The sequence below is a fragment of the Cyprinodon tularosa genome, unplaced genomic scaffold, assembly GCF_016077235.1.
Source record: "Cyprinodon tularosa strain WSP-4 unplaced genomic scaffold, ASM1607723v1 ctg1397, whole genome shotgun sequence".
Classification (NCBI taxonomy): Eukaryota; Metazoa; Chordata; class Actinopteri; order Cyprinodontiformes; family Cyprinodontidae; genus Cyprinodon; species Cyprinodon tularosa.
The window spans coordinates 7,839-23,206 of record NW_024038218.1 but is presented as its reverse complement, the minus strand read 5'-3'; the positions used below and the strand labels follow the sequence as shown (position 1 = coordinate 23,206).

At 47.2% G+C, this 15,368-nt stretch overlaps 1 protein-coding gene across 1 annotated transcript in view; it reads right to left on the bottom strand.

Moving 5' to 3' along the window:
* The window catches only part of LOC119778829 (sarcoplasmic/endoplasmic reticulum calcium ATPase 2-like), a 33,860-nt gene extending 20,203 nt beyond the window's left edge, over positions 1 to 13,657 (bottom strand). The window contains exons 1-4 of the mRNA XM_038278215.1: positions 13,496 to 13,657; positions 1,662 to 1,817; positions 1,441 to 1,582; positions 1,131 to 1,297 (exon numbers count right to left, since the gene is read on the bottom strand). Of these exons, the coding sequence (XP_038134143.1) occupies positions 1,131 to 1,297; positions 1,441 to 1,582; positions 1,662 to 1,817; positions 13,496 to 13,507 (477 nt within the window). The 5' untranslated portion in view covers positions 13,508 to 13,657. The remainder of the gene's footprint in view (positions 1 to 1,130; positions 1,298 to 1,440; positions 1,583 to 1,661; positions 1,818 to 13,495) is intronic.
* Between the last annotated feature and the right edge of the window lie 1,711 nt (positions 13,658 to 15,368).

Here is a 15,368-nt window from a genome sequence, read left to right as displayed (position 1 = left end):
ACTGGCCTGTCCCTGAACACAATGTTATGTTGTTCAGAAGGGAAAAAGAAAGAGAAGACTGAATGACCAGATGGCACTAATTAACACTATTGATTGATTCATATTATTAATCTTAGCAAAAGGAAGAGGCATATTCCTGGATTTCACACTTGATGTTTTAATATGAATGTGAAAATAGATGAAAACATCCTTGTCCCCATTTCCTACTTTAATTTTCATGTAATGTATGTATTTGTATTTATTTTTATCTATGAGCTAAAAATGTCCCCAGACTAGAGCGCAGAAATCCGGTCACCTTACTCCAGGTTGCAGCCGTCCTGACAGCCAGAGGACATAGCTCCACTGACACGTGACTAAGGTTTGATGAAGTATTTAGTCTGATGCATGTTGCAAGGTGAAGTGCGTTTAGTGGTATGACTGAAACAAACAGCTGAAGAGAGAAGAAGTCTGGATGCATCAGCAGCTGAGGAGGGAGAAGGGCCGAGAGACCATGTGACCTTCTCATTTCAACAGATCCACATCAGTCAGAGGACTTGCTCTGTCTCCTTGAACCCCAGTGGGCCTCGGCAGATGGCCGCTCACACTGAGCCTGGTTCTGCTGGAGGTTTCTTCCTGTTAAAAGGGAGTTTTTCCTCTCCACTGTCGTACAAGCATGCTTAGTGTGAGGGATTGCTGAAGAGTCAATGAGTCAATGCAATCAACTGGTTTTCGTTAGATAGAAAACTTTGTATCAATTCGACTGGATGATCTGGTTCAACTGTAAAGTGTCTTGAGATGACGTGTTGTTAATTGGCGCTATAGAAGTAAACTGAATTGAATTGAAGACAGGTGGATTTTATACTCCAGGTTCGTTTCTAAATGAAAATGCTTCAACAAGTTGCCTTTTGAACATGGAGATGAAAAGTTCTGTAACCTTTATCATCTTGCTCTGGGTTTTAAACTACCACTGACTGGTTAATGTTAACCTCAGCTGACTTGTTCTGGAGCAAACAGCCTTGCTGTCACTCAGAGTTTTAATACAGGACATTCCTGCCTCCATAAACAAAGGAATAAACTAAAGATTTAAATGATGGGTTTTTGATTTGCATACAGACACAGAATGTGAGGAAAACGTCGGATCCACAGCTTACCCTGCATACTGACATCTGGTTTGTTGTCAGGGTTCCTGTTTTGTCTGAGCAGATAACAGAGGTGCATCCCAGGGTCTCCACTGATGGTAGGCTGCGGACGATGGCGTTCTTCCTGGCCATTCTTCGAGTACCCAGAGCCAGACAGGTGGTGATGACAGCTGGGAGGCCTGGGAGAGAAATGAAGAGACTGCTTGAGTTCAGATCCAACCACAGAAGCCCATCAAAGGTGACAAAATAACTCCAGCAGGAAGTGAAGAACAGAAAACACAGAGTTGAAGTGTGAAGTGGATGTAGCTTTGTGTGACGTTACCTTCTGGAATAGCAGCCACAGCCAGAGCAACGGCGATCTTGAAGTAATAAACAGCTCCTCTCAGCCAGCTGCCTCCATGAACCGGGTCATTAAAGTGTCCCACATTAATGGCCCACACAGCCACACAAATAACGCTGATGACCTGGAGATTACGACACGAGGAGCCATAGATCATTACTCTATAGACTTCACAGCATCGGGTTAAAATGTCAAAGTCAGACCTTAGACAGCTGCTCCCCAAACTGATCCAATTTCTGCTGCAGCGGCGTTCTTTCAGGGTCGGTGGAGGCCATCTCATCGCGGATTTTCCCAATCTCTGTTTGCACCCCTGTTGCTACGGCAACCCCGATGGCCCGACCGGCAGCAATGTTGGTACCCTGGACAGTAAAATCAGAGTGGAATGATCCGCATCAGGGAAAAACAGCCCCATAAAGTAAGAACTAGAAGCAGAATAAGTCTGGTCCCTAATGTCAGCATGCAAGGCCCTCCTTAAATCATACCGGCCCCAACACTTTCTCTCGGCCGAAGCTCCTACCTGTGACAGTAAATAACTCAAGGAGCTCTAGAAGTAAAGCAATGTAAACCACCTAAATGATGCATGCAGTATATATAACCCTTCCTTGTCATTTACATCCTTGTGATGGTTGGCATATGATGTCATTTTCTATTTCTTCAAACTGTAAAATTCTTGCAAAAAACAAAATTATAATCAAACTAAAATGCTTTCTTTAAACCAAACTACCATGTTCCTCTTATATTTGGCAAATTTCTGTTTGGATATTTTGCAAAGATATGTTACGGTATTGCGTGCATCTAAAGGCTAACATTTCCTGTCTTACGTGCATTGTTGCCAGGTTGGAAAGTTTCCCAATCTGGCAGTTTAGGATGGCCGTCTGTGGGTAAAACATGTTTTTTTTTTAGATTTATGGCCGAAGAGATTAATAGACTTTGGTTCAAATTGGGTGAGATTTCGTATATCCAGGCGGTTTATGAACATTTTTTGGGCTGGAAAACGTGAGTCAGTGACATTTGGCAACCCTGCTGATGTGGTGAGTGGCGCTGATCCATAGGAATATGAATGCTGTGGAAGTTGCTTCGGTTATATTTCAGTGGATGGGCTAAAAAATCATGGAAATAGTTGGCAAAAAGAAGAAAGGGGGAGTGGAGACGATTCAGGACAAAAAGCAGAAAGCTCTACAAGATGAAGCGTCTGGATGCTTTAAAATAGATCATTTGTTTGTCCCAAGAGGATGGGTTAAATGCAGAGAGTGAATTTTGTTGCTCTGTACTTGTGACAGTGTAATGACAATAAAACACTGGAAAAAAACAAACAAACATGTCCTGCGGCATCAGTGTATCAGTGGACATGTCCCCACCTAATTTGGCCTGGTGTGGACATGTCTCCATCAACTTTGACCTGGTGTGGACATGTCCCCATCAACTTTGGCCTGGTGTGGACATGTCCCCATCAACTTTGACCTGGTGTGGACATGTCGCCACCATCTTTGACCTGGTGTGGACATGTCCCCATCAACTTTGACCTGGTGTGGACATGTCGCCACCAACTTTGACCTGGTGTGGACATGTCCCCATCAACTTGCGCCTGGTGTGGACATGTCCCCATCAACTTTGACCTGGTGTGGACATGTCCCCATCAACTTGCGCCTGGTGTGGACATGTCCCCATCAACTTTGACCTGGTGTGGACATGTCCCCATCAACTTTGACCAGGTGTGGACATGTCCCCATCAACTTTGGCCTGATGTGGACATGTCCCCATCAACTTTGACCTGGTGTGGACATGTCCCCATCAACTTTGACCTAGTGTGGACATGTCCCCATCAACTTTGGCCTGATGTGGACATGTCCCCATCAACTTTGACCTGGTGTGGACATGTCGCCACCAACTTTGACCTGGTGTGGACATGTCCCCATCAACATGTGCCTGGTGTGGACATGTCCCCATCAACTTTGACCTGGGGTGGACATGTCACCACCAACTTTGACCTGGTGTGGACATGTCGCCACCAACTTTGACCTGATGTGGACATGTCCCCATCTAATTTGGCCTGGTGTGGACATGTTGCCACCAACTTTGACCTGGTGTGGACGTGTCACCACCAACTTTGGCCTGATGTGGACATGTTCCCATCAATTTTTGCCTGGTGTGGACATGTCCCCATCTAATTTGGCCTGATGTGGACATGTCGCCACCAACTTTGACCAGGTGTGGACATGTCGCCACCAACTTTGGCCTGATGTGGACATGTCCCCATCTAATTTGACCTGGTTTGGACATGTCACCACCAACTTTGACCTGGTGTGAACATGTCACCACCAACTTTGGCCTGATGTGGACATGTCCCCATCTAATTTGACCTGGTGTGGACATGTCACCACCAACTTTGACCTGGTGTGGACATGTCACCACCAACTTTGGCCTGATGTGGACATGTTCCCATCAATTTTTGCCTGATGTGGACATGTCCCCATCTAATTTGGCCTGGTGTGGACATGTCGCCACCAACTTTGGCCTGATGTGGACATGTTCCCATCAATTTTTGCCTGGTGTGGACATGTCCCCATCTAATTTGGCCTGATGTGGACATGTCCCCATCAATTTTTGCCTGATGTGGACATGTCGCCACCAACGTTGACCTGGTGTGGACATGTCACATTCAACTTTGGCCTGATGTGGACATGTTCCCATCTAATTTGACCTGGTGTGGACATGTCACCACCAACTTTGGCCTGATGTGGACATGTTCCCATCAATTTTTCCTGGTGTGGACATGTCCCCATCTAATTTGGCCTGATGTGGACATGTCCCCATCAATTTTTGCCTGATGTGGACATGTCGCCACCAACGTTGACCTGGTGTGGACATGTCACATTCAACTTTGGCCTGATGTGGACATGTTCCCATCAATTTTTGCCTGGTGTGGACATGTCCCCATCTAATTTGGCCTGATGTGGACATGTCCCCATCAATTTTTGCCTGATGTGGACATGTCGCCACCAACGTTGACCTGGTGTGGACATGTCACATTCAACTTTGGCCTGATGTGGACATGTTCCCATCAATTTTTGCCTGGTGTGGACATGTCCCCATCTAATTTGGCCTGATTTGGACATGTCGCCACCAACTTTGACCTGGTGTGGACATGTCGCCACCAACTTTGACCTGGTGTGGACATGTCGCCACCAACTTTGACCTGATGTGGACATGTCCCCATCTAATTTGGCCTGGTGTGGACATGTCCCCATCTAATTTGACCTGGTGTGGACATGTCACCACCAACTTTGGCCTGATGTGGACATGTTCCCATCAATTTTTGCCTGGTGTGGACATGTCCCCATCTAATTTGGCCTGATGTGGACATGTCCCCATCAATTTTTGCCTGATGTGGACATGTCGCCACCAACGTTGACCTGGTGTGGACATGTCACATTCAACTTTGGCCTGATGTGGACATGTTCCCATCAATTTTTACCTGGTGTGGACATGTCGCCACCAACTTTGACCTGATGTGGACATGTCGCCACCAACTTTGACCTGATGTGGACATGTCGCCACCAACTTTGACCTGGTGTGGACATGTCGCCACCAACTTTGACCTGATGTGGACATGTCCCCATCTAATTTGGCCTGGTGTGGACATGTCCCCATCTAATTTGACCTGGTGTGGACATGTCACCACCAACTTTGGCCTGATGTGGACATGTTCCCATCAATTTTTGCCTGGTGTGGACATGTCCCCATCTAATTTGGCCTGATGTGGACATGTCCCCATCAATTTTTGCCTGGTGTGGACATGTCCCCATCTAATTTGGCCTGATGTGGACATGTCGCCACCAACTTTGACCTGGTGTGGAAGTGTCGCCACCAACTTTGACCTGATGTGGACATGTCCCCATCTAATTTGGCCTGGTGTGGACATGTCGCCACCAACTTTGACCTGGTGTGGACATGTCACCACCAACTTTGACCTGATGTGGACATGTTCCCATCAATTTTTGCCTGGTGTGGACATGTCCCCATCTAATTTGGCCTGATGTGGACATGTCGCCACCAACTTTGACCTGGTGTGGACATGTCACCACCAACTTTGGCCTGATGTGGACATGTTCCCATCAATTTTTGCCTGGTGTGGACATGTCCCCATCTAATTTGGCCTGATGTGGACATGTCGCCACCAACTTTGATCTGGTGTGGACATGTCGCCACCAACTTTGGCCTGATGTGGACATGTCCCCATCTAATTTGGTCTGGTGTGGACATGTTGCCACCAACTTTGGCCTGATGTGGACATGTCCCCATCTAATTTGGCCTGGTGTGGACATGTTGCCACCAATTTTGACCTGGTGTGGACATGTCACCACCAACTTTGGCCTGATGTGGACATGTCCCCATCTAATTTGGCCTGGTGTGGACATGTCGCCATCAACTTTGACCTGGTGTGGACATGTCACCACCAACTTTGGCCTGATGTGGACATGTTCCCATCAATTTTTGCCTGGTGTGGACATGTCCCCATCTAATTTGGCCTGATGTGGACATGTCCCCATCAATTTTTGCCTGATGTGGACATGTCGCCACCAACTTTGACCTGGTGTGGACATGTCACATCCAACTTTGGCCTGATGTGGACATGTTCCCATAAATTTTTGCCTGGTGTGGACATGTCCCCATCTAATTTGGCCTGATTTGGACATGTCGCCACCAACTTTGACCTGGTGTGGACATGTCGCCACCAACTTTGACCTGATGTGGACATGTCCCCATCTAATTTGACCTGGTGTGGACATGTCACCACCAACTTTGGCCTGATGTGGACATGTCCCCATCTAATTGGGCCTGATGTGGACATGTCGCCACCAACTTTGACCTGGTGTGGACATGTCACCACCAACTTTGGCCTGATGTGGACATGTTCCCATCAATTTTTGCCTGGTGTGGACATGTCCCCATCTAATTTGGCCTGATGTGGACATGTCGCCACCAACTTTGGCCTGATGTGGACATGTCCCCATCTAATTTGGCCTGGTGTGGACATGTCGCCACCAACTTTGACCTGGTGTGGACATGTCCCCACCAACTTTGGCCTGATGTGGACATTTTCCCATCAATTTTTGCCTGGTGTGGACATGTTCCCACCAACTTTGGCCTGGTGTGGACATGTTCCCACCAGCTTTGGCCTGGTGTGGACATGTCCCCATGAACTTTTGTCTGGTGTGGACATGTCCCCATCAACTTTGGCCTGGTGTGGACATGTCCCCATCAACTTTGACCTGGTGTGGACATGTCGCCACCAACTTTGACCTGGTGTGGACATGTCCCCATCAACTTTGACCTGGTGTGGACATGTCCCCATCAACTTTGGCCTGGTGTGGACATGTCCCCATCTAATTGGGCCTGATGTGGACATGTCGCCACCAACTTTGACCTGGTGTGGACATGTCACCACCAACTTTGGCCTGATGTGGACATGTTCCCATCAATTTTTGCCTGGTGTGGACATGTCCCCATCTAATTTGGCCTGATGTGGACATGTCGCCACCAACTTTGGCCTGATGTGGACATGTCCCAATCTAATTTGGCCTGGTGTGGACATGTCGCCACCAACTTTGACCTGGTGTGGACATGTCCCCACCAACTTTGGCCTGATGTGGACATTTTCCCATCAATTTTTGTCTGGTGTGGACATGTTCCCACCAACTTTGGCCTGGTGTGGACATGTTCCCACCAGCTTTGGCCTGGTGTGGACATTTCCCCATGAACTTTTGTCTGGTGTGGACATGTCCCCATCAACTTTGGCCTGGTGTGGACATGTCCCCATCAACTTTGACCTGGTGTGGACATGTCGCCACCAACTTTGACCTGGTGTGGACATGTCCCCATCAACTTTGACCTGGTGTGGACATGTCCCCATCAACTTTGGCCTGGTGTGGACATGTCACCACCAACTTTGGCCTGATGTGGACATGTTCCCATCAATTTTTGCCTGGTGTGGACATGTCCCCATCTAATTTGGCCTGGTGTGGACATGTTGCCACCAACTTTGGCCTGATGTGGACATGTCCCCATCTAATTTGGCCTGGTGTGGACATGTTGCCACCAATTTTGACCTGGTGTGGACATGTCACCACCAACTTTGGCCTGATGTGGACATGTCCCCATCTAATTTGGCCTGGTGTGGACATGTCGCCACCAACTTTGACCTGGTGTGGACATGTCACCACCAACTTTGGCCTGATGTGGACATGTTCCCATCAATTTTTGCCTGGTGTGGACATGTCCCCATCTAATTTGGCCTGATGTGGACATGTCCCCATCAATTTTTGCCTGATGTGGACATGTCGCCACCAACTTTGACCTGGTGTGGACATGTCACATCCAACTTTGGCCTGATGTGGACATGTTCCCATAAATTTTTGCCTGGTGTGGACATGTCCCCATCTAATTTGGCCTGATTTGGACATGTCGCCACCAACTTTGACCTGGTGTGGACATGTCGCCACCAACTTTGACCTGATGTGGACATGTCCCCATCTAATTTGACCTGGTGTGGACATTTCACCACCAACTTTGGCCTGATGTGGACATGTCCCCATTTAATTGGGCCTGATGTGGACATGTCGCCACCAACTTTGACCTGGTGTGGACATGTCACCACCAACTTTGGCCTGATGTGGACATGTTCCCATCAATTTTTGCCTGGTGTGGACATGTCCCCATCTAATTTGGCCTGATGTGGACATGTCGCCACCAACTTTGGCCTGATGTGGACATGTCCCCATGAAATTTTGTCTGGTGTGGACATGTCCCCATCAACTTTGGCCTGGTGTGGACATGTCCCCATCAACTTTGACCTGGTGTGGACATGTCGCCACCAACTTTGACCTGGTGTGGACATGTCCCCATCAACTTTGACCTGGTGTGGACATGTCCCCATCAACTTTGGCCTGGTGTGGACATGTCACCACCAACTTTGGCCTGATGTGGACATGTTCCCATCAATTTTTGCCTGGTGTGGACATGTCCCCATCTAATTTGGCCTGATGTGGAAATGTCGCCACCAACTTTGGCCTGATGTGGACATGTCCCCATCTAATTTGGCCTGGTGTGGACATGTCGCCACCAACTTTGACCTGGTGTGGACATGTTCCCATCAATTTTTGCCTGGTGTGGACATGTCCCCATTAACTTTTGTCTGGTGTGGACATGTTCCCACCAACTTTGACCTGGTGTGGACATGTTCCCACCAACTTTGGCCTGGTGTGGACATGTCCCCATCAACTTTGGCCTGGTGTGGACATGTCCCCATCAACTTTGGCCTGGTGTGGACATGTTCCCACCATCTTTGGCCTGATGTGGACATGTTCCCACCAGCTTTGGCCTGGTGTTGACATGTCCCCATCAACTTTGGCCTGGTGTGGAAATGTCCCCACCAACTTTGACCTGGTGTGAACATGTCACCACCAGCTTTGGCCTGGTGTGGACATGTTCCCACCAACTTTGGCCTGGTGTGGACATGTCCCCATCAATTTTTGCCTGGTGTGGACATGTCCCCATCTAATTTGGCCTGATGTGGACATGTCCCCATCAATTTTTGCCTGATGTGGACATGTCGCCACCAACGTTGACCTGGTGTGGACATGTCACATTCAACTTTGGCCTGATGTGGACATGTTCCCATCAATTTTTACCTGGTGTGGACATGTCCCCATCTAATTTGGCCTGATGTGGACATGTCGCCACCAACTTTGACCTGGTGTGGACATGTCGCCACCAACTTTGACCTGATGTGGACATGTCCCCATCTAATTTGGCCTGGTGTGGACATGTCCCCATCTAATTTGACCTGGTGTGGACATGTCACCACCAACTTTGGCCTGATGTGGACATGTTCCCATCAATTTTTGCCTGGTGTGGACATGTCCCCATCTAATTTGGCCTGATGTGGACATGTCCCCATCAATTTTTGCCTGATGTGGACATGTCCCCATCTAATTTGGCCTGATGTGGACATGTCGCCACCAACGTTGACCTGGTGTGGACATGTCACATTCAACTTTGGCCTGATGTGGACATGTTCCCATCAATTTTTGCCTGGTGTGGACATGTCCCCATCTAATTTGGCCTGATGTGGACATGTCGCCACCAACTTTGACCTGGTGTGGAAGTGTCGCCACCAACTTTGACCTGATGTGGACATGTCCCCATCTAATTTGGCCTGGTGTGGACATGTCGCCACCAACTTTGACCTGGTGTGGACATGTCCCCACCAACTTTGACCTGATGTGGACATGTTCCCATCAATTTTTGCCTGGTGTGGACATGTCCCCATCTAATTTGGCCTGATGTGGACATGTCGCCACCAACTTTGACCTGGTGTGGACATGTCACCACCAACTTTGGCCTGATGTGGACATGTTCCCATCAATTTTTGCCTGGTGTGGACATGTCCCCATCTAATTTGGCCTGATGTGGACATGTCGCCACCAACTTTGATCTGGTGTGGACATGTCGCCACCAACTTTGGCCTGATGTGGACATGTCCCCATCTAATTTGGCCTGGTGTGGACATGTTGCCACCAATTTTGACCTGGTGTGGACATGTCGCCACCAACTTTGGCCTGATGTGGACATGTCCCCATCTAATTTGGCCTGGTGTGGACATGTCGCCACCAACTTTGACCTGGTGTGGACATGTCACCACCAACTTTGGCCTGATGTGGACATGTTCCCATCAATTTTTGCCTGGTGTGGACATGTCCCCATCTAATTTGGCCTGATGTGGACATGTCCCCATCAATTTTTGCCTGATGTGGACATGTCGCCACCAACTTTGACCTGGTGTGGACATGTCACATCCAACTTTGGCCTGATGTGGACATGTTCCCATAAATTTTTGCCTGATGTGGACATGTTCCCATCAATTTTTGCCTGGTGTGGACATGTCCCCATCTAATTTGGCCTGATGTGGACATGTCGCCACCAACTTTGGCCTGATGTGGACATGTCCCCATCTAATTTGGCCTGGTGTGGACATGTCGCCACCAACTTTGACCTGGTGTGGACATGTCCCCACCAACTTTGGCCTGATGTGGACATTTTCCCATCAATTTTTGCCTGGTGTGGACATGTCCCCATTAACTTTTGTCTGGTGTGGACATGTTCCCACCAACTTTGGCCTGGTGTGGACATGTTCCCACCAGCTTTGGCCTGGTGTGGACATGTCCCCATGAACTTTTGTCTGGTGTGGACATGTCCCCATGAACTTTTGTCTGGTGTGGACATGTCCCCATCAACTTTTGTCTGGTGTGGACATGTCCCCATCAACTTTGACCTGGTGTGGACATGTCGCCACCAACTTTGACCTGGTGTGGACATGTCCCCATCAACTTTGACCTGGTGTGGACATGTCCCCATCAACTTTGGCCTGGTGTGGACATGTCACCACCAACTTTGGCCTGATGTGGACATGTTCCCATCAATTTTTGCCTGGTGTTGACATGTCCCCATCTGATTTGGCCTGATGTGGACATGTCGCCACCAACTTTGGCCTGATGTGGACATGTCCCCATCTAATTTGGCCTGGTGTGGACATGTCGCCACCAACTTTGACCTGGTGTGGACATGTTCCCATCAATTTTTGCCTGGTGTGGACATGTCCCCATTAACTTTTGTCTGGTGTGGACATGTTCCCACCAACTTTGACCTGGTGTGGACATGTTCCCACCAACTTTGGCCTGGTGTGGACATGTCCCCATCAACTTTGGCCTGGTGTGGACATGTCCCCATCAACTTTGGCCTGGTGTGGACATGTTCCCACCATCTTTGGCCTGATGTGGACATGTTCCCACCAGCTTTGGCCTGGTGTTGACATGTCCCCATCAACTTTGGCCTGGTGTGGAAATGTCCCCACCAACTTTGACCTGGTGTGAACATGTCACCACCAGCTTTGGCCTGGTGTGGACATGTTCCCACCAACTTTGGCCTGGTGTGGACATGTCCCCATCAACTTTGGCCTGGTGTGGACATGTCCCCATCAACTTTGGCCTGGTGTGGACATGTTCCCACCAACTTTGGCCTGATGTGGACATGTTCCCACCAGCTTTGGCCTGGTGTTGACATGTCCCCATCAACTTTGGCCTGGTATGGACATGTCCCCACCAGCTTTGGCCTGGTGTGGACATGTTCCCACCAATAATTTCCGCTTTTTCCCTTTCCACTCATTGACTTTAGCCAACAGTAACAGAGTTGGGTGCAGCTATCTGTGTTCAGAGTGTTTTCAGTCTGTGTTTTTTTCCCACTGCTCCCGTGTCCCGCCTCTCGGTGTGACATAATTGGATCTGTCAATTTGAGACATCTGATTGGCTTACGTATTTCACTGCTTAGAGAGTAGCTAGGTGGTTGGAGGAGAGACACACAGCAGCACTCAGTGAATATTAACCAGCAGCTACCTCAATGTTTAAGTAAAAGTTAGGAGACTTTTACTTAATTAGGGATGCAAATGAAAAATCTGTTCGTTAGACATGCAGACATTTTTAAGCTAAAAATGGCAACAGATTGTAAGTTTGTAGTTTAAATGTTCTTCTTTACTATAAAAGCTTGGCTTCTCAGAGGACCATGACTGACAGTTACAGGTTAAAATTAACATGGTATCTAATTGAACAGACAGAATCAGACTGCAGAGCTTCTACATGTCTTTAAATGTTGTTCCTGGCATCATTATATTAGTAAAGAGGTTCATACATCTTTTTAAACAGAGCACAGAGAGAAGCAGGGAGAGCTGCAGGTTTAAGGTGGAACTGATTTACTGGGATATGCAACATGCTATGAAATGTATCTCCAAGTTTGCAAGAAAAAAATATGCTATGCTATATTTAAAATGCAGCATATCCATATTTTTCTGGATGGATGGAATTGAAATTGTATTTCTAGGGTTGCATGACGTATCAATTTTGGCATCAGAATCGGCTCTAATTATTTTTATACATTGATGTTTTTGGGCCCTATATATGTAATGCACTAAAAGGCATCTCTCTAACATCTATAGGTATTAATATTAGTCCATTATGGTTCTCTTGTGTCAACAATAGGAAAGCATGAAATGAATGAAAATATCTCATTTTTGGAAAATACAAAAACCTGAAAGCGTTCGGGTTGAGTAACTGTAGGTCCATCATTTTCACCCTTAGAGCGCCCCCACCAACTTTCATCACAAAATTACACCCTTGAACAGATGAGAGTAAAATCAACTGGACAATCTGTGGCGTCCATGGCGATAAAGTTAAACTATGTTGGGATCACAGGAGATGCTTTTATCATCGATCCTGCTCTCACAGGATGAGTTGGATTCAAAACACCAAAGAACCAACGGCTTGTTTTCTCTGTTGTATAGCTTTAATAAAGTGTCTGATGGCAATAAAGCTGAATCAAAGCATCTTTTATTTTTTATGATATATTTTATTTCATAAAACAACAAACCCTAGCTAGCTGCATAGATTAGTATAGTCGCAGCTGCAGACGGATTTCCATTTCATTATGGTCCGGCCTCCAGAGCAGCGAACAGTCAGTTAGTGCAGGCGGAGACCCACAGCTGGAACCCCCCCCCCCGGTGCTTGGACCGCTCTCTGCGATCGGATTACCGAGGGGCCGCCTTCCCCCTCCAGGCTCAGCAGCCTGCTACCCAGAACCGCTAGCACCGCACACAGGGCTGGGTTGTCTGCTATCTTACTGGTTTATTTTATGCTATACACAAAAAATGCTGGAATCTTTTTCACTTGTGATGAGATTACATTTGAACGTTCTATCAAATGAGAGAGTGTTTTCTATTTGACCTTTAAGATCAGATATCTAAACCACACTTTTTGCAGAGACATTCAAAGACTTTTCTGATTTTCCTTTCTGTTTATAGGAAGGTTTAGGAAAATAAATTTTCCAAACAGTTTTCTCTTCTTTTCATGATGAAAGCAGGAAACTGATGGATCATAATCGATCTAGCTGATCTTTTCCACAGTAATGATTCCTTACAGCAGAGACCTACCGAGAACAGCATGTTCTTCTTGTCCTGGTTGACAGCCCTGGGGTCCGGTACAGGATCTGTGTGTTTGAGGACAGACACGGACTCCCCCGTCAGAATGGACTGGTCCACCCTGAGTGTGGTGGAGCAGATGGAGGTCAGCCGGATGTCTGCTGGCACCTTATCGCCAACTGGGGGTTGGATGGGACAGAAAGTATAGCTTCGTGGTTAGCATGTTAGCGTTCCTCACACAAAGTGAACACAAGGTGAACAAGTCTGGATTTTTTGGGCAGGTTGCCACCCAAAACCAGAAGATTGTAGAACTTTGCTTTTTAAGTCATAAGTCTGAATAAGCATAAAACTTCTAGAACATTGTTTTCTGGACGAAGCGGGTGCAGAAACGTGGACCATAGTGGGTCGTAGTGCAGAAAACAGTATCAGTCCATCGCATCCATTAACATAATGACGAACCTTAATCTGATGGATTCCAGATTAGGATGAGGCCGTCGCTCTTCTAGCTAAAGTTTGGTCCAAACAGGGTCAGATGGTGGCAAAAGCTATTCAAACAGCGTCGCCCTGGTTACTACAGTCATCCACTCAGATTGCTTTTAGCTTCAACTCACATTGATTAATGCTGTTTCAGCACTTTGGACAGAGGCATCTGGATGACTGAACCTGTACCAACCTACTTTTTCCAAGCACTGCAGAAATGAGTTCACTAAGTTACTGTTTTCCAACCTTCTCTGACTTGTGTATCCCTTGGGGCATTTCTTCTTACCATAAGTATTCCCTTATTAGTCAAAAGTACTGATGATTGTCCAAAGGTGGAACGTACAGCAGCTAATTATAAAATAAATACTATTTTACTTAATCTTTTAAAGCTACAGTGTGTAATTTTCAGCGACATCTAGCGGTCAGACTGCAGACCGCAGCAACATGAACATCTCCCCCCCACCGCTTCTCCCCCCCAACAGTACGGCGAGCGTTACGGGACAAAATTTCTTCCACGACGTCCACATCACCTACCTTCTCAAGTGATGAGGTTTGTTTACATAGATAATTTTACAGATAGTATTTCATTAGTCTGAGTAGGGTATAGATTTCATGTAGACTTAAGATAATAAATATACCCGTTATTTTTTCTACATCGTTGTGACGTTTTGGTGAGCTGCTTTGCATGGTGATATAAACAGACGAAGTAATTGTAGTCATTAGTTTAACAGCGAGATTGTGTTCGCTGGAAGAATATATATTCCCCGTTTACAGAGTCCAAGTCATTTTGGTGGCACGGGGGTTACAACGCGAGGAAGAGGGAGAGGACGAGGGCGAGGGCAGGGAGGCCGTGCAGCTAGGGCCAGGCGAGAGAGGGGTGCCAGCGGGGTGAGAGCAGAGGAGGAAAGGCTTGAAGATCTCCAAAGGAGCCGGAGAGAAGTAACCGAGGTATATATCCAGAAAATTATTTTACAGAAAATTACTGAATCATTACCTGTGAAACGTCAGGGACATTGCTGAATAAGTATACTGGAGAGTAACAGCATCATCACGCAGCATGTTATTGTTTTAGACAGGTCTGAGCATCCTGTACTCCAAAAACTGCAGTGATATTAGACAATTGTGTGTATAGGATTAATTACCTGTCCAAGAGAAAACTGGCAACTTGAGCGTCACTTTGAAAACCTTTTTCCTCCATCAGTGACTTCCATCGTGTAAATGCCGTGCCAATGTTGATCCGTGTTTTTTGCCGTTTCTTGTCACGCTTGCGTTTATTCTCGTCGTGTTTCCGCTTCTTAGATGACGGGGGTTCGGTGTCCGCCGCTTTTCGTTGTGATACAGAGTAGGCATGATCCTCCATTCGTCTGATGTTTGGCCACACAGTGCCAAACAGTTTGCAAAGTCA